The sequence below is a fragment of the Drosophila hydei genome, unplaced genomic scaffold (assembly GCF_003285905.1).
Source record: "Drosophila hydei strain 15085-1641.00,03,60 unplaced genomic scaffold, DhydRS2 tig00008121-arrow-pilon, whole genome shotgun sequence".
NCBI classification, from domain to species: domain Eukaryota; kingdom Metazoa; phylum Arthropoda; class Insecta; order Diptera; family Drosophilidae; genus Drosophila; species Drosophila hydei.
In genome coordinates, this window is record NW_022045832.1 from 704,322 (window position 1) to 721,910 (window position 17,589).

At 42.6% G+C, this 17,589-nt stretch overlaps 1 protein-coding gene and 1 long non-coding RNA gene across 2 annotated transcripts; one reads left to right on the plus strand and one right to left on the minus strand.

Annotated features, from left to right (window-relative positions):
• Window positions 1-38: 38 nt before the first annotated feature.
• On the minus strand, window positions 39-1,621 carry LOC111604252 (dynein assembly factor with WDR repeat domains 1). Its single transcript, XM_023322239.2, is given in 5 exon segments — window positions 39-556; window positions 619-971; window positions 974-1,394; window positions 1,449-1,524; window positions 1,582-1,621. Coding segments are annotated over 5 exon segments (1,386 nt in total). The 3' UTR covers window positions 39-60.
• Window positions 148-15,556, plus strand: LOC111604255. Its single transcript, XR_002751736.2, has 3 exons — window positions 148-223; window positions 5,044-5,161; window positions 15,490-15,556. It is a non-coding gene; the product is annotated as an uncharacterized LOC111604255 (long non-coding RNA).
• The last annotated feature ends 2,033 nt before the right edge of the window (window positions 15,557-17,589 follow it).

Sequence of the window (17,589 nt, forward strand, 5' to 3'; positions counted from 1 at the left end):
AATTCTTGCACTTATTCACATCGTTCAGTCGGAGTTGAACTGCACAGTGTACCAGTCGTATCACCTCCAAACGCGACAGGTGTTGTCCTTGGAGGCAGTTAATATTGCGTCGCCTGCGTAGCTGTAGGCGCAGCTGAACACCTCCGACTCATGGCCAGTCAGCACCTGGGAGCACTGGCCCGTCTCGGTGAGCCATAGGCGTGCGGTGTTGTCCGCCGAGGCGGTAAGTAGCATGCAGCCACTGGGACTGAAGCACACCTTGTTCACCTCGTCGCTGTGGCCGGCCATCAGCGACAGCATCTCGAACGGCTCCAAGCTCCAGACGCGCGCCGTGCAGTCGCTACTGCAGGTGGCCAACTGTTTGCCGGCCGCGTCAAAGCTCAGGTCAAGCACTTCGTCGCTGTGCGTCGATACCAAATGCAACTCCTGGTCCAGGCGACGCACATCCCAGATGCGTGCGGTGCGGTCCAGGCTGCCGGTAGCAATCAGCGAGCTGCTGAAATTCCACACACAGTTCGACAACTCTGCAGTGTGTCCACGCAGCTGATGGCAGCAGCTGTGCGGGCAATTCAAGTGGCAACATTAAAAACATTGATAACTTATGAATGACATGCCCACCTCTTGCTGCGTGTGTCCCAAATGGCAGCTGTGTGGTCAAAAGAGCCAGTCAACAGCATCTGGCCGTCGCGAGAGTAGCGTGCCGCTATCACCTCGGCGCCGTGGTGATTCAGCTGTTGTAGCTCCTGCGCCGTTTCCGCATCGAAGATGCGTGCCTTGCCGTCAATGGAGGCCGTTGCAACGTCTTGGTCGTGCGCTGGATTAAATTCGGCAGCCACCACCTCCGCTGTATGGCCATACAGCGTGCTCTGGCACTGGCCAGTGCTTGCTGACCAAATCTTGGCGGTGCCATCAAAGGAGCCCGTAATGATCTTGTCACTGAACAGGCCAAGCGTTATACATTGTCTAACATATGCTCTCAGACTTACCAGCGCGGCGTGTTGAAGCCCACAGAGAAGACTACATTGTCATGGCCGTGGAGCATGTGCTGCACTAGGCCGGTGCTGGTGTTGATCACATGGCAGGTGCGGTCGTAGCTGCCTGTCAAGCACCGCTCACCGCTGCGATCAAAGCACACGTTGGTCAGCGGCAGAATGTGCGAGTTGTAGCATTTGTGCAGATAGAACTTTTTTTTGACCGGTTCCCGTAGCTTCGCTTGCAACTTCTCAATTGCTTGTTTCAGGGCGCTGAACATGTTCTGGGAGCTGGAAGCCTTGCAGTTGGCGGGCAGACACAATGGAGCATTTGATGTGCAGGCATCGCTTGCACCTTCCTCTGACTCCCTCACCTGTAGTTCCTCGAACAAAATTCTATCCGCCAGTTGCTCCACATTTGTTCTGTGGAGTGTTACGTTTCTCAATGGAGGACTATGCATTATGCTGGCTACTTACTTGGCATCCAAGTCAAGCAAATCGAAGTGACGCAGCCGTTCACCGCCCTTAGGTGATCGATAACTTAAGGCCAAGCCTATCGAAATATTATTTCAGCTGCAGTTACACAGGTGTCAAATTGCTTAAGACTCACCTGGTGGATAATAGCGCAGAAAAATTTTATTGGCGCTCATTTCGCAGCTGTTGTCTATCAGACGACTGTCGGAATTCCCTTGCCGCGACGAATTGCTGCGCTTGCTGACCTGCTTTAATTTGTTGCGCGTTGCCTTGTCAGCCTCGTCGGTAGAGAAGCTTAAGGTAGGCAACTAGTTTGGTCGATTCTTTGGATATTGTAGGTCTGGGTTGGTGCGTGGGTGTCTCAAGCCTTGCAGTGTAGTGTGCTGTGTGTGTATGACACCATCAAATTCGGTCTTTTATTATATCAATTTACAGTTATTATAGTAGAGGTTATGGCTGTAGTCAACTCCCTTACGTCGTTACGTTTGGGTGTCCGCCATTGTGATAAATTCAGTTTTGAAGTGCTTGTAAAAGCTTTCATGCAACGGCTCTTTAGCCTGCTTAATATAAATGACAAATGGCGGCGCTAAAACAAAACGAAATGGCCGTCAGGTGTCGCCATCGAAATGGTTTGTGTCTCCGCTAAGCAAGTCAAATAATGAATAAAATTGCAAAAAGTTGTTTAAATAGTTGGCATATCTAAATATTATGACAAACATATATTGTAGACTTAGCATTGAAATGAAAACAATTAAACTCTTAATTTATTATTAAATTCTAGCCTTGGGTGCTTATATGACCACAACAATTTGTTTAGCGGTTGTTCATATCTATAAAACCTAATTAGCTTGTTTAATTCAATTGGCCCCAGAGGCCAATTGTTGGCAGCACCTGTTCACAATGCTAGACGGAATTAACATATACCTATAGGTTAACATGTATATATACATAGATATAGATACAGTTATATTTCGACACCACACACAGAACAGAGAGACAGACACTGGAGCCCGCAATGAAGGCAATTAGATTGTCTTACCTTTCTCGTGCCTCGTTTCGACATTTTCACTAATTTAATTTGCTTGGTAATCACTGAGACGTGGAAGTCCGGGCGCTGGGAGGGCAGCAATGTCCATTAGGCTAATACACGAGCGCAGATAGCGAGAGATGAAAGAAGTGTGCGAGCGTGGGCGAGCGAGTCAACACCAAAATGACCATAGCCAATAATGATAACAAATTATTAGATACTTATTATCACACCCAACACCCAAAGTTGTGCCACCGAACACAACTGAAACGGACAGTCCGTGGCGAACAATCGCACAACAAAGGGCAAAGCAGCGGCTAGTGAGAGGAAGACAATGGAAAATATAATGCGAAGCGAAAATTGCTTATTTATAATGAAGCATCATTGATTATACCATCGACGACCACAGCTCACAGCACACAGTGCACAGTGCACAGTTCAGAGTACGAAAATGAAAGCCAGATGCTGAGTGCATAAACCTGGAACAGCGTCTCATGATGGGGCCAGCAATGTCGTTGCTGTGCGCGAACAACAGCAGCAGCTGTGGCCACAAATCATGTCTTCATTTGGCGACTTATTTCGTTAGGGCTTATGCTAGTTGGGGACGAAGATGGATACGGAAATGACCGTCGTCGAGAACTTGAATGGATGTGAAATCAATTTAAAAACGCTCACGTAAACAAAACAACGCAAAGCAGGCCCCGAGGCTAGGCAGACACTGAGCATCAAGCAGATTTAAATTTATGCTCAATAAACTTTTGTTGATTTCCGGCAAGCCAGCTGCCTGCCAGTACTTGAGCCCAACGTGTGTGGATGAGTCTCAAAAAAATGCGGTGCTGCATAAATTAAAGAGCCACGCGCCCACCCTCCCCTCACACAGACAGCCCCACAGCGACTGCTACCTTTATCCACAAAAATGATTATTGTCGATTTTATATGTGTGTTTTTTCGAGCTGGGTCCTAGCGACCCATCCTCTCGCTGCCAGATTCGTTTCGGTTAAGCAAATTATGTTTAAATGGCATAAACTTTTACGCTGACGACGAGCTGCCTTGCCGGGCCGCTAGAGAAACAGCTCGAGGCTTAAATGCAGATTTTCGAACGGACACTCAGAATGTTATTAATCCATAAACAGATTGTCGACTTTTATCGTGTTGCTTCTTTTTGATAGCACAACGATTTCTGGTTGTTTTGTAACGGGTATATGAATTGCAAATTTGATATATTTTGGATGCATTTATCATACTGCTTCTAGACTGCATAGTCATATATATAGAAATATTCGTATGTTATTCATATAGTAAAATATGTATCGAGGTTGTGCCACGGCTTATCAACTCAGTTTGACTGCAATGGCCCAGAGGGCTTGTACTCTTCAGTCTGACATACCCCATCTAAAGCTGACCGAGTGCTAGGTATAATTGGCAAAGCGCACCCGTGATCCATGTGCTCGTAATTATATTTGACTCCGTTTTGCAAGCTTGCTGGCTCTGGAAATTGAGTGAGTCCGTGCAGGAGCACTCAGCTGCCTGACTCTGCCCAACCACACTACACTGCGCAACGCCTTAAATAGCAGCTACGACAGTCAATAAATTCCTCTGTTTGCCGGGATTCATTTATGTATTAATACAACTAAGTTAATCAGTTCAGCTCATCTGCAATATTTATATATCTTAAGATGCTACAAAGATGCGCACTTAATCGGGCATCTTGACGCACATTGACAAGAATCTGTTGCCGCTTGCCAGAGCCCATTATTCATGTAGTATTTCTCGGCCGAGTCGTTTAACAGTTTATGACTTTGATAAATTAAATTGGGCATGGCCGGTTGCAAATACACGCATACATTTAGGCCCGGCCATGACCCCCGGGGCGTATGAATATACATATCAACGCCTACAATGGCTGCGGTTCAGGGGAACTTTTAAGCTCAAGACTGGCGCAGTCGTAAAGCCTTAAAGCCGTTTATGGTCAATTGAAATGCAGACGCATCGAAATGTTATAAAATTTAATAATATCAGCTTCAGACTCAAAGTAAGAGTCCAATTCTGACTTCGACCCAGCCAAAGTGTATGCCAAACTTGTAGGTGTGTCTCTGTGTGTGTGTGTGTATGTGTGTGGGCGAGTGTATTTCGAGGCTTGCTTTGTGTTTTATTAAGAGGAAAAAGCAGACGCCGCAGTAGGAACAACTGCCAGCAAGGAAGGTAGCCCAGTAGCAACATTTTGTGCGGCTTTGCGGCCACATCAAGTATACGCACCATAAATCAGAGCAGCGACCCAAACCGCTCACAACATGCTCAATGACGTATTGAATGCATTAAACTCTGTCTTAAATTGCGCTCCGGCCGTTTGCCATAACTTTAAGTGGTGCTTAAAATGAATTATGCATTGCCGGTGTTATTATATACGAGTTCATCTGTGGGAATTTGTATCTTAGCCCGCATACCTGAGCCAATCGGCCGCACATTGGGCACTGATTGGAGCCCAGACTGAGCTCCGTAGCAGATAACATTTTATATATTTATACGTATTTGACTTCCTACGGCTCTTATCCATTTCTTTTCTATTTCCAGCGTGATGCAATTACATATTTCATACCATTCTAATGGCTGTCAACAGATTTTCAACAGTCAAACATTTGCATAGTACACATTAGGCAAGGCACGGGCACAGGCACAGACACAGACACAGGTAAGCTGATAATCACATTTTAGCATTTTTATCACATTATTATTAATGGAGCATTCAGCATTTTGGCCAACCCTAAACCGCTTAAAACACATGACACACTGACTGTGTTGCCAGCTGATTGCTTTCATGAAAAATTCACTTAATGTCCTTTTGGGGCATGCAAGTCAAAATGAGCGTTAAATTTATGCAAACAAGTGCCAAATATAAATAATCAACTCATGGCTGTAGTTGTGTAAATAAACATGCCTCTGTGTGTGTGTGTGTAAATTTAGTTTTGCTCGAACTGCCTAGATTTAGCTGTAATTAAAAGGCTTTAATTTTCAGATTTTACTCAAATTATGTTGTGTAGTTCAGCTGCTGTGGCTGTGCCTTAGTTGTGCACTGGCCAGCCACAAATTACACGAAGTCAAGAACTTGAGTTGCAAATGCTTTACGCTGTGCACATCCGAAATGCATTGCTAATAAAATTATTAATATTGCTTTGGCTTGCACAATGCTTTGGCAGAGGTCCGTTTAGTGCCCGAGTGGGCAGGCGGAAGCCGCTATAAGTATAATAACTACTTAGTGAAACAATATACAATTCTATGGCAAAAATATGAATTTAATTAACATTAAGTGCGACCATAATTTACTTTTGCACCTGCGCCGTCGAGCGCAGCTTTATAAAATTGTCCAGTTAACTGCATATTACGTATACGCAGCGCTGGCAAAAGGACTAACGACCATAGCCATGTTGCTGTAGCTGCGTAGCTGTTATTGCCGGCACGAGTTTGGCACACTTGTGTTTATGAGCAAAGTTTTTGGTTTGGCCAAAAGGGCGAGAACTTGCCTCAGCCACTGAGCACAATATTTTGAAAACTTGAGATTTCTGACTCGTGATTGAATGCAATGAAATCTTTGGAACGCTAACAATACGACTGCTGCAATGCAGTGCAGTCAATTAAAATTTATTACACATACGAAGAACTATGGCGGGCCCAAAGTCCAGCTGCTGAAACGGTTTCTGTTCATTTTCAATTTGTTTAATGGGTCACTTGGGCATGCGGACCAAAGTTTTCATGAGCTGGCAAACAAGCCATAAAAGCAAATAGCCAGCGACGGCGGCATAGACGCCGCGCTGACTGCAGAGTCTCTGCCCAGCCGATTGGGCAACCGCAAAAACGCACGCGTCCGACCACCTGCACGTTTATGTGCGGCATGCAGCCCGGCCACGCCCCCACAACACCAATCACATGGCAAATGTACGCACATATATGTTGTAATATACTGTAATAGCAAAATGTAGACATTGTTGGCTTTCGTGCCATGTGATATTCGAGAAAGATAATCGCGGTAATCCAATGATATCACACACACACACACATACAGGGTAGACATACACACACAGACTCGCTGAAAAGAGTGTGCTTAGTTTCACTCCGCGCTGCCTATTTGGCCCACGTCTAAGTCTGCCTTTGGCAGTTGTGTGTGGAATAAGCTTAACTTAACGTGTGTGCTACACGCTGTTTGCTTAGCAGTCGCGCTTTGCGTTTTCCCTGGGCACACAAATGGCGCCCCCAGCAGCAGCGAATCAAGTAAATCTTCTTTTCAAGCCGTTGTAAAAATATGGAAAAGAGAGCAGCTAAGACGCTGCCCGTCTGTGGCTGTTTATGCTTAAAGGATGTAAGTGATATCGAGCGCTGTGTGCTAACGAGTCTATTTGTTTGTCCATTCATGCATATCTTCCTCAATATATGTAGTTAATTTATGCCAGTGAAGTGATTGGCCTTCCATGTGAAACGTTTTTCATTGCTTTTCATTTGATTGCGAAACGAAGACCGAATTGCAGCTAGTTGAAATAATCGTTGTTTAATAACTTTTGTTGCTTCGCCTGTGTGCAGTTCGGTTGGCATTTAAAAATAAATAAATGCAGAGATAAGAGCGGCACGCAGCTAAAACATCTACAAAAATATTTATCAAACGAATCGCGGCGAATTGTTGAATTGTCGACAGAGCCCCAGCCGCGAAATGTGATTTGTGTGCGATGTAACGCATTTGGTGCGCTTATAAATTATTTTAGCACTCATTGCAATTTAGATGAAATCGTGTTTAAAAAACGATTTCTCTTATTTAAAGCTGCCTGCAAGGTAAAAAATACATTTTTTATTTCTCCAACTGAGCGGAAGGACGTGTGTGTGTGAGCTGGATATATATGGCTGCCTGAGTGTGTATGTGTGTGTGTGTATATGTGTGTGTGGGCATACTGCCATGCAACATACTCACACCAACACACCTTAATTGCTCACCATATGAAGACAAACAGAAAGTTTCGCGAGTAAAGTTGTTCACTCTAAAAAACGCGAGATAAAGTTTGGCCATGTAGAAAAGTTCTTGTATTTGCACAGTCGCGGGCATATACTAAAGTTACATATCACATTTTTAGTTACAGTCACTTTAATATGCTGCTTAATTGCATCAATCATGAAATGGAGCACAATTGAAAACAAAAAGAAAACATTTTAAATATTTACTTTTTAGCTGCAAAAGGAGATTAGAATGGTTCATAATAGTCGTTTATGGTAAATCACATTATATAATATATAATTTATATATACATAATATATATATATATATATATATATATATATATATATATATATATATATATATATATATATATATATATATATATATATATATATATATATATATATATATATATATATATATATATATATATATATATATATATATATATATATATATATAAATATATATATATGCATACATACTAGACCTTTCTTTCATAGGTTCATGTTACTTAGTTAAGATAACAAAGGCCACATCTTACCCATTTATACGTTATAGATTCTTCCTCTATGAGTTATTTATGCTGCTCAATATTGTCAGTGCCCATTTCGTATTTATCCGCTTTTTCAATGATTTTATAAACTACCAATTTCAGCTCTGTGCTTGAATTTCTTAATTAAAGGATAAATTATCGTCGATGGCATTTAAATACAGCTTTTGGCTTGCTAATCGGTTATCCGCAATATAATTTATACTTGGACATGTGCCGACCTCGACTGTGTTGCAGTGTGTAGCTGCGCCCTGTTCACATTACTGTTATTTTGGAATATTTATGGCGTATCATCAAACAAGTAGCAAAGCAGGCTGAGGACCACCAAGGGCGCCACCTAGCGCTGATAACGTGCAACTCGGTCGTGCTGGCACGTTAATTGAAATACGTGGGCCCCAGGTGGGGCGAGGCATTTATCCGTTCTCGAGCTACGGCTAAAGTTTCGGTTACTTGGCCAATGTGTGAGTGTGTGTGTGAGAGTGTGTGAGTGTGTGCGCTCTGATGTGCATGTGGGCTGTGCACATGTGGGTTGCGTTGGCTGCCTGTTGCCCGGAACGGTATGTATTGGCAACACGTTGAATTACATAATTTAAAGTTTTAGCAGCTGCATAATCCCCGACTGAGGTTGCAGCTACGCTTCAACAAGTGCCGCAAATACTACGCTAGCCACGCCCACACACGACCCATGCCCATATTATTAGATCAACACAGCCTGCGTCGCTGGAGCAAACTTTGCCACTACCAAAGTTGTGTGTGGCACATGCCAAACGTAAAAGTTGGAAATTAAATTCCTTGGACAAATACACACGCACACACATGGAAACAACAAACACACACATACACACAGTTAGACGCGCGCAAGTATGCCAGGAGCTGCAGCTGACTCACTAGTTGCGGCAGGACCTGATCGCCTTGCCCAGCCCTTGCGGCGCTGCAACCTCATCAATATGGGGAGTGTGCAAGTGGTTGCTTATAATATGCAAATGTAATCAGTGCCTACATTTTTTTACGTTCCTCGATGAGCGGTCGTCGCCACATGTGCGTGGGTGTGTGTGCGCTGGCAGATTCTGTGCGTGCTTTCGTGTTTTATGTCTGCATGCATTTGTTTATGTGCGTTTTATGTTCCATGGACTTTGTATGCAGCCTTTGGCCGGGCAGCGAGCAAACACCTCACACGGATTTATGTTTCAGGATTTGGCCGGAACTCAGTTCCACAGTTGAGCCAGTTATCCAAGACCACAGCCACACACACAATGCTGTACGTGGCCGCAGGACACGCCACTTGGAAACTCATTGGCGATTCCTTAGCCAGGGCAACAATCTAGAAAAACAGCAGATGAAAAGGGACGTCAACATGCAAATTGCTTTATAAAAAGCATCCGTGTTGCTTTTCCCTTTGCTGCCCGTTGCAGTTGAGCTAACCTTTGAGCGGCTGATCAAAGACGCAAAGTTTCACTTCTTTTTTGCATTATGCTGTATCTTTGATTGGATTTGTAGCAAGCTAGTTGCTCCTGGCATAGAACTTGTGCATCTGATAGTTGTGAAAACTCAAAGTACACACAAAACAAAGACGAAGAAATTAAATGAAAAATATAATAAACTCAGATAGGCACTGGTTGCCTTTTGTATTCAGGTAGACTTCATTTAGCATTAAAATGTTACGCACTTTGTGCTGCCCCTCAGTGCAAAAGGCATATCTCATTATAGTTACCAGCGTTGGCTGTCCAAAAGGTAAAAGGCTGACGTTCGTCTTGCGTAGGTTAATTAAAAAGCTTGGCAGCTACACAGATTTTCAATATTACAGGTGGACCGAAGGGTTTTCAGCTGAAAAGCAATAAGCCACCGAAAAGCAATAATTCAGGACATGCACTTTGCAGGCACATATTAAGTTCTTTGCCATTCGCTTGGCTCTTCACTGACTCGTCAAATGCTGTTTGCAACTGTTGCATGTTGCCTCAGTGAAAAAAAAAAACGAAGTGAATCAGTTTGACAACTGTGGAGCTGTCTTTGTGTGTGTGATGAGTGTGTGTGTGATGTGTGTGTGTACGTGCACATGTCGAACAGAAATCAGTCAACAGTTCCTCCTGGCCGCCATGGACGAGCGACGAGCCTGACTCCGCCACGACTCCGCCTTTTTATTAAACATGCAAAATTGTTTTTCCGTCAGAAACACATGCACCCTCACATGAACACAGGCGCACACATGTTGATTCACATACTACACACTACAATTTTGGCGCAGAAATTCAAAATGCATAACTGTGGAGGGGAGTCATTGGAGCCTGTCGAATGTATGTCTGAGCTGAGCATTTCAAAAACAGTTTCGGTTGGCTTTCCGCTGCCAATTTTAATCAATTCGACAACAACAATTACTACTCTGCTGGGAACTATCATTTACTACTGTTTTACCTGCTCTCATCGTGAGTTGCCATTCATTAGAAATGCTCTCGGCCATTTGGCCATGCAGCATCTGCAGCTGCTTCTGAATTTTGGCATCTGCAATTAGGCTTCAAGCTTGGTGGACTGAATGTTAATTTTTGGCGCAGCAATACTGCAGCGGCATAGCGCTCGAGCTGTGTACTTTACCCTTATCTATTCGAACTCTTGTTTGCCTTGACTCATGCCACAAAACAGGACTATTTTCTAATACCAAATAAATTCATATTTAGACTTGGCCAATTGCGGCAATAGCTGCGCCTTAAAATAAATTAAATATGGAAAATTAATTTCTGTTCAACTGCCTCAGCGAAAGGCAAAGATTTGTGCTTGCAGACACAGAAGTTCCATTAATATGACTGACTTTATCATATTTGCTGACGATATTGAGTCCAAATATTTAAGTCTTTTTTCTTTTGATGTAAATAAACAAACATACAGTATCAAAGGTAGCATGGGGTTATTGAAAAGCTCAATGAATATTTTGTAATAAGCAGAGCTGCCAACAACAAGCCAATAAGGCAGTACCCGTAGGTAGAGAGCAGGTATCGAGCGCTTTGACATCTACGCATGCTGCAAGTGCCTTTTGCATTTTCAGCTTCCCCACAAACTGTTGCATGCTGCGCATGCAATGAGGAAAAACAGAATTTTGATGAACTTCCGAATACGTTTGACAACTGTCGAGAGGCATCTGCGTGTGTGTCTATAAACTCCCCAACTACATGTATTGAACGGAAATCAGTTTACAGTTCCTCCTGGCCACCGTTGATGAGCGATAAGCCATCCATGCTGCGCCGTTTTTCATTTAATATGCAAAATTGTTTTTCCGCCAGCTCGAATACACGAATACACATGTCGGTTCACGTACTGCGAGCTCGGCGTGAATACACGACAACGGACAATGGAGCAGTGAGACTTGCTCACCTGTCTTTCTCTCTCCATTTGACATGAGCTGTTTGGCTATTCCATGCCTAGGCATTTCAGAGTCAGTTGCGCTTTGGATTCACCGACAACGCTAATCAAGTCGGCAACAAAAGCAGCTACTATGCTGCAAGCGACAGTAACCAAATATCCCTCTTGTTTATCCTCGGCCACTATGCGCTGCCATCTATTGAAATTGCTCGAGGCCATTTGGCATTTGCTGGCATGCGGCGCTCACTATTTGCATGTCAGAATCTGAGCTTAGACTGAAATACAAACTTGACTTGATAATAATAAACAGCTGGCTTACTTTGAGTATGGGTATGCTCAGATATGTCTATGCCTCTTTGCTAGCTCTGTCTCTACTAAAGTTTACTCAGTATTTAAGCTAGAGTTTCCACAACTGCAAAATAAGGCTTGGATGCTCAACATATTTCTTAAGACTATATTACTCTACTGTGAAATAAAATGAGAATTATAGATTTCTTATGTAAATGTTTGAATAAACTTCTAATGAATTCTCACTTTATATTTAAGCCAAAGCAGCTCCAGCTGACAATAACCCTAAAAATAGTTGCGCTGAAATTTACTCTGCAAATAACTTTTTATTGCAGAAAAAATGGTATGATGGTGTGTGTGTATGTGTGTGTGTACCTGTCGCTTGCTGTAGTTGAATGCTTCAGCTTAATTGGAAATGTATGCCCTGTTGAATTCGCATACAAGCCGAGTGCATAAATATTATTGAAAGCAAGCCGAGTCATTGAGTTGAGCCGTGTCGGGGCACTTGACACTTACACCACACACACACACACACTCTCTCCTCGTCACACACACCTGAAAAAGCCAATTTATGATGATCATCATGATTACCATCATCATCCCCGTCAATAACAACAAGAACAAGAACAACACCTAGATCATTGACTCATTCACATCGCGCTGACTGGGCAAATACTTTGACGTCGCGATTTTCTTGCTAATCAAAATTGTGTGCAAAAAATAGAGGATGACGAAAAAAAAACCTGAAGCCGAAAATAAATTTGAAATGGAAAAATGGCAGTCATGTGATGTGCTATGCAGAGTCGAACTCGTAGACGTTGGTGGCTCTAATTGCCATGGCAGCTCGTTAGCTTGAAGTGCCGACCCTGGCAGGGTCGGACTGGGTCGCCGTTTGGCTAATGGCTAATGCCATTGGCCGCAGGTGAAACGTCCACTTGTCGACGCATCAAAGCCGAAGCACAAAATTGGCTGTTCAGGTAAACAAGACGCAGAATTATTAAATGAACCGCAAAACTGTTCAGCTAACCAAGCAGCTGCAGTCGGGTGGAGTCGAGTCAAGTCGAGTGAAGGGCCGTCCACTTTTGGTCGAGATGAATATCTAAATATGGGCATTGAATATGATATCGCTGCCAACTGGAAAGGCACACAAATTGCTGGCCACATTCATGAAAAGTTTAAAGCCCAACGCACATTAGACTCGATTTTTATCTTTCACTCTTCCATCTATTTGCTTCGCTTCGTTTCTATGCTAATTCTCACTTAAGGCACAACTTTCCATTGCCAGCATTTTTATTATGTCATACAAAGCGCGTCCAGCCGCAGCATAATAGTGTATGTATATATATTTATATATATCTATATATATATATATATATATATATATATATATATATATATATATATATTTATATATATATAGTCCTGCTTTCTTTTCCAGCCAATAAAAAGTTTGCCTAGCAAAAAAAGCGTTGCCTTGTTGCGAGCTGGTGGCAACAGTAGGAAATCATTTTGGAGCACTAAAGTACATTGCATTCCCTGCATTAGTCAGAGTTAAATATAGACTAATACTACTTATTTATATCAAAAGATATCTTCTTAAAACAAATAGAATAGAGATTTTAATAAAAGCGTAAAATATTTATATGTGAGCTGCGTAAGCTAACATAATCATTTGGAAAAGGGTATTAGATGAAAGCCCACAGCCTTATATTTAGTTTTGTGAGACACTCTCAATATGCCCTGCGGCGCCTTTGCCCTTCGCTCTCGAACGCCACAGTCTCTGCTAGGAGCAGCTCCCGTTCCTGCGCCTGCTTGGCAATCGTCGCAATTTGTATTATGCGCCTCAGCGCCTTTGCACTTAATGCCTTATTTGTATTTAATCGAGGCTTCCGTTTTATTGGCATCCGCCTCAGCCCCGCTGCTAGCGAATTTGCTGCTCAGCTCGCAGTTATATTCAATGAAGTTCGAGCAGCGCTGCCAACAGACTGCTCGCAGACTCAGCTAGAAATACATTCACAGATAAATGAAAATGACACAATTTCCCGCTGCTGCTGTCGCTTTTGGGGTCTGCGGCTCTGCTGATTGCTGTCCCGTTGTGCGCTACACTTGAGCGGCATTTGAATAGCCAAGTAAGCAGGCCAAAGGTCGAAATGCGCATGGGAAAACTGTAGCGTATTCGATTTGTCCGTCAGGACCGAACAGGTTAGCCAACGCCTCGAGGCATGTGAGCCACATTTTGTGTCTTACGTATGACTTACGAAATTATTATGTGCGATAATGCCAAGGAAACGAAGCTTGGGCCGGTTGGTTGCGATACCCATCTGCTGGGCAGTTTAAAGTTTTCGCATTTGTCGTGCGGCACCTACATAGGCTGTGCCACATGGCACGGAAATTGCGGCAGACAAAGGGCAATAGCAACAGAAACTGAAACATAAACAGAAACAAAAACAAACAGAGACGTTAGCCAGGAATGTGGTGTTATGGTCGGAACGGAAATACAAAGAAGCCCGGCCAGACGAGCCGCCTTGCGGTATGCAATAAAAAAACAAATGTAACGCAAAATGTTATTACGCATACGCCATGTGCGCTTGTGTCTATATGTGTGCGTGGGTGTCGCAAACTTAATGTCTGTCTTCCAGTCCTGCTTTCTGCTTGCTTCATCCTCGCACACACTGCCATTGGCACGCGGACCACCCTCGCCTTTTAAAATGCCATTGTTTGCAGCTGCGCTTGACTGCCCCCGTTACCCGCTCCCCGCCCCCGCACTGACCTTATGATCAACTGCTTTGGCAGCCGTTAAAGCTGCTTGGCCTCGTTCTTGTGTGTTTCGTTCTACAAAATGTCAAGCCCTTAAATCCCAGTAGATTTAACTTGCGCTACTATAAATACATTGACCGAACTGATAGCCATAATGAGGCGCTGGCTACATTAATATTTCATTTAGAAACCAGATAAAAAGTTCAGCGCCATTGGCATTCACTATAAATATTAGTTTGACTCTGTTCGGCTATTATTTTAGTTTTAATGAACGGCTCAAAATGGAAATTAAAATTATGTATTTCTTACATCATTTCTAGACAATTGTTAAAACGAAAAATTTCCAAATAAATATGCAATAAAAAGCAGATGGAAAAAGTTATCCACAGGAAAATGTATTTTGCGTATAAGTACAATAATCAAATTTTATGACAGAGCAATGAACATTTTTAATTTTGTTGAGTAGCAGCATTAGATATAACTATTTTATCTGAAATCGATAAATCGATGAGCTTTTAGTGAAGAGCGAGAAGTCAATAGCAATGCTGACTGAATGTGGCTTGATACTAGATCAAAACATTTGAACTCTCTGTTCTTAGAGCATAGTCTAGCCACTAGTCTCTTTAGTTTATTCCTCAATAGAAAAAAACTTTTTATAAAAATAAAGTGAGGAGAAGTGAAGTTGACTTTGGTTAACGTTGATTGTTCGCTTTCAGCTAGTAGCTTCTACTTGGCGCTGTTTGATATTCAAATGAGCTGGGCTCACTTGCCGCACTTAAATCAGTCTCTCCTTTATCTTTGTTTAATTCAGCTCAACGTCAACAGCTCTCGCTTCTTGCAACTGCATATTATTATAGGTATAAGGATAGGTGTCTTATTGAATATGCTCTAACTACTTGAGCCGATACCACGAAGGTCTTTAGTCAAACCAAAAGTAAAGCAAAACGTAAAGTTAAGTATTACTGAATCATAGGGAACTAAAGCAATCCGTGCAGTCCTTTGCTTTACAACCCGCTTATCAAATTTGTATTTGCCTTGGACTGTGAACTGATTACATAAAATATAACAAATAAAATTCATTCATTCTATTTTGCAGATGCTGCCAACTCAACGTTTACGTCTGGGAACTACGTCTACTTTATTGAATATAATATAAAATAACCTTTAATTCTCAACTGAGCTATGTGGTCAGATGAGTTCAACAAATGCATTTAATTCGTCAATTATAATTAAAATGTTTCTATATGAATTTTGTTCTCTTCTGCTTTACTGGGCTCTGCCAATTTGTATGACTAATGCCGGTCAAGGTCTCGGAATCAAATATTTGAATAGTTGGCATATCCACTCGGAAACATTTAACCCAACCGTTGCCACTGCCGTTTGTTTAGGGGCTATCAATCACGTATTGTGCCTAGCGAACCGGCAAATTTCCAGCAAATTTCTACTTCTGGACCAACTCAGAACATACATAAAAACTTGCTGCTTAATAAATCACCAAAGGAAATGACGACAGCAACTGTCTGTCGATTCAGACCGTAGCTTCAATTCAAAACGAGTCTGCGGCCAGCAACTGCTTGAATACAGAAATACCTCTTTCAAGTCTATTGAAGCAGCGGAGTATATTAGAAACTAAGCACTTCAAATCTATAAAGTATCCATGACTGCTTACATTTTGAGTATATTAATTTGCGTGATCAAAGGTGAGGCACTTAAGGATGATGTCACGGGGGCAATATGAATGAACTTTTGAAACTATTTAAAGATCTTGACATATGATTACTTTTCAGGTGAATATCAATCACTTTCTTAATGAATATTAATTACTTCTTAACTTAAAGTTTATGCTAATACAAATTTACTAATTTCCATGAAAACGAACAATTCAAGCGTCTTCAAATTTACTTTAAAATTAGGGAAATACCAATTGGCCTACTTGCCACAAGCTAATACCCCCTTTAAACCTTAGGAGTGCGAGAGACTGCTTTGTTTTTGGTGTTTTTGGCGTTTTTGGCTACCCCAACAACACTTGGAGTCAAGAGCACATTTCAGTCGACTTACGTTGGCTGTTGCTCATATTGCAAAGTGGTTTTAGGTAACAAGACGTCTGCTACAGAATTGAGTTGACCAGGCATGGGCACACTGACACACACTCACATAGACCCTCTTGGCATTAGCACCATTAATTTTGTAGGCTGTTCCGTGCCACCCATTTCTCCTTTGCAGAGTGTCGAATGGCTCTGGGTGTTTGTTTTGTTTTTGTCTCTCACTTGCTGGCAACAGACGATGGGAGAAATGGCTAAGTAAAAGCGTTTCAGTTGCAAGCAGCAGATAGTGGTCTGGCGGGACACATTTATGAAGCAAGTGCCACATCAAGTTGCAGCCGCAACAGATTTCAACTTTTTATCTGAATCTGACTTCAGTAACAAGCTAAAGCCACAGACAGATATTTCAGCACAAAGTGGTTTAGTTGCTGGGCTCGAGCCTGAGCTGCTTTTAATTTATATGACCAAAAAAATGTGTGTTTACACACACACGCACACGGACGTAGCCATAAATTTTCTTGCCTTTTCACAGAGTTGTCATTTGCTGTGAGTTGATGTGGCGTATACGTAATGCTACCTGAAGGCGTAGGCTCAACCAGTATGCCCGAAAAGCTGCCATAGCTAACTGTGAGTGGCATCCCATTGTAAGTTACAAACAGGAATGATACATAATTTCAAGCTTCTAAGCCTAGTAGAGCAACTTTTATATAATAAACCAATAAGAGACAATAATTTCGGGCAGGGGCAGCCGAACAACTGGATAACTGAATTGCGCGTGGCAAACAACAATGCACAAACACAAAAGCAAAAGCATTCTCATACACATAATTTCTCATTGAGCTGATGCGAATGTAATCCCCATGTTGGACTAAGTGGAGCACTGGCTAAACACAAGGACCACTTTCACTCGGTTGGCCAGCAGACACAATAACAGCGCAAAGAATGTGCTCCGCTCCGTGCCATGGTCGGCACTGTGTGGTTTGTATTGTGTCCATGTCTCCGGAAGCGCATTGTCAGCTCCATTAATGTTGATTATACGTTAATGTAAAGGATCTCCAACTGGTAGTCGCAACGCGCCATCGGGGCGAAAAGGGGGAAATGTGTTTCGGCGGCGACGGCGGCGGCGGTGACCGCAATGCAATTTTCCAGTGCTT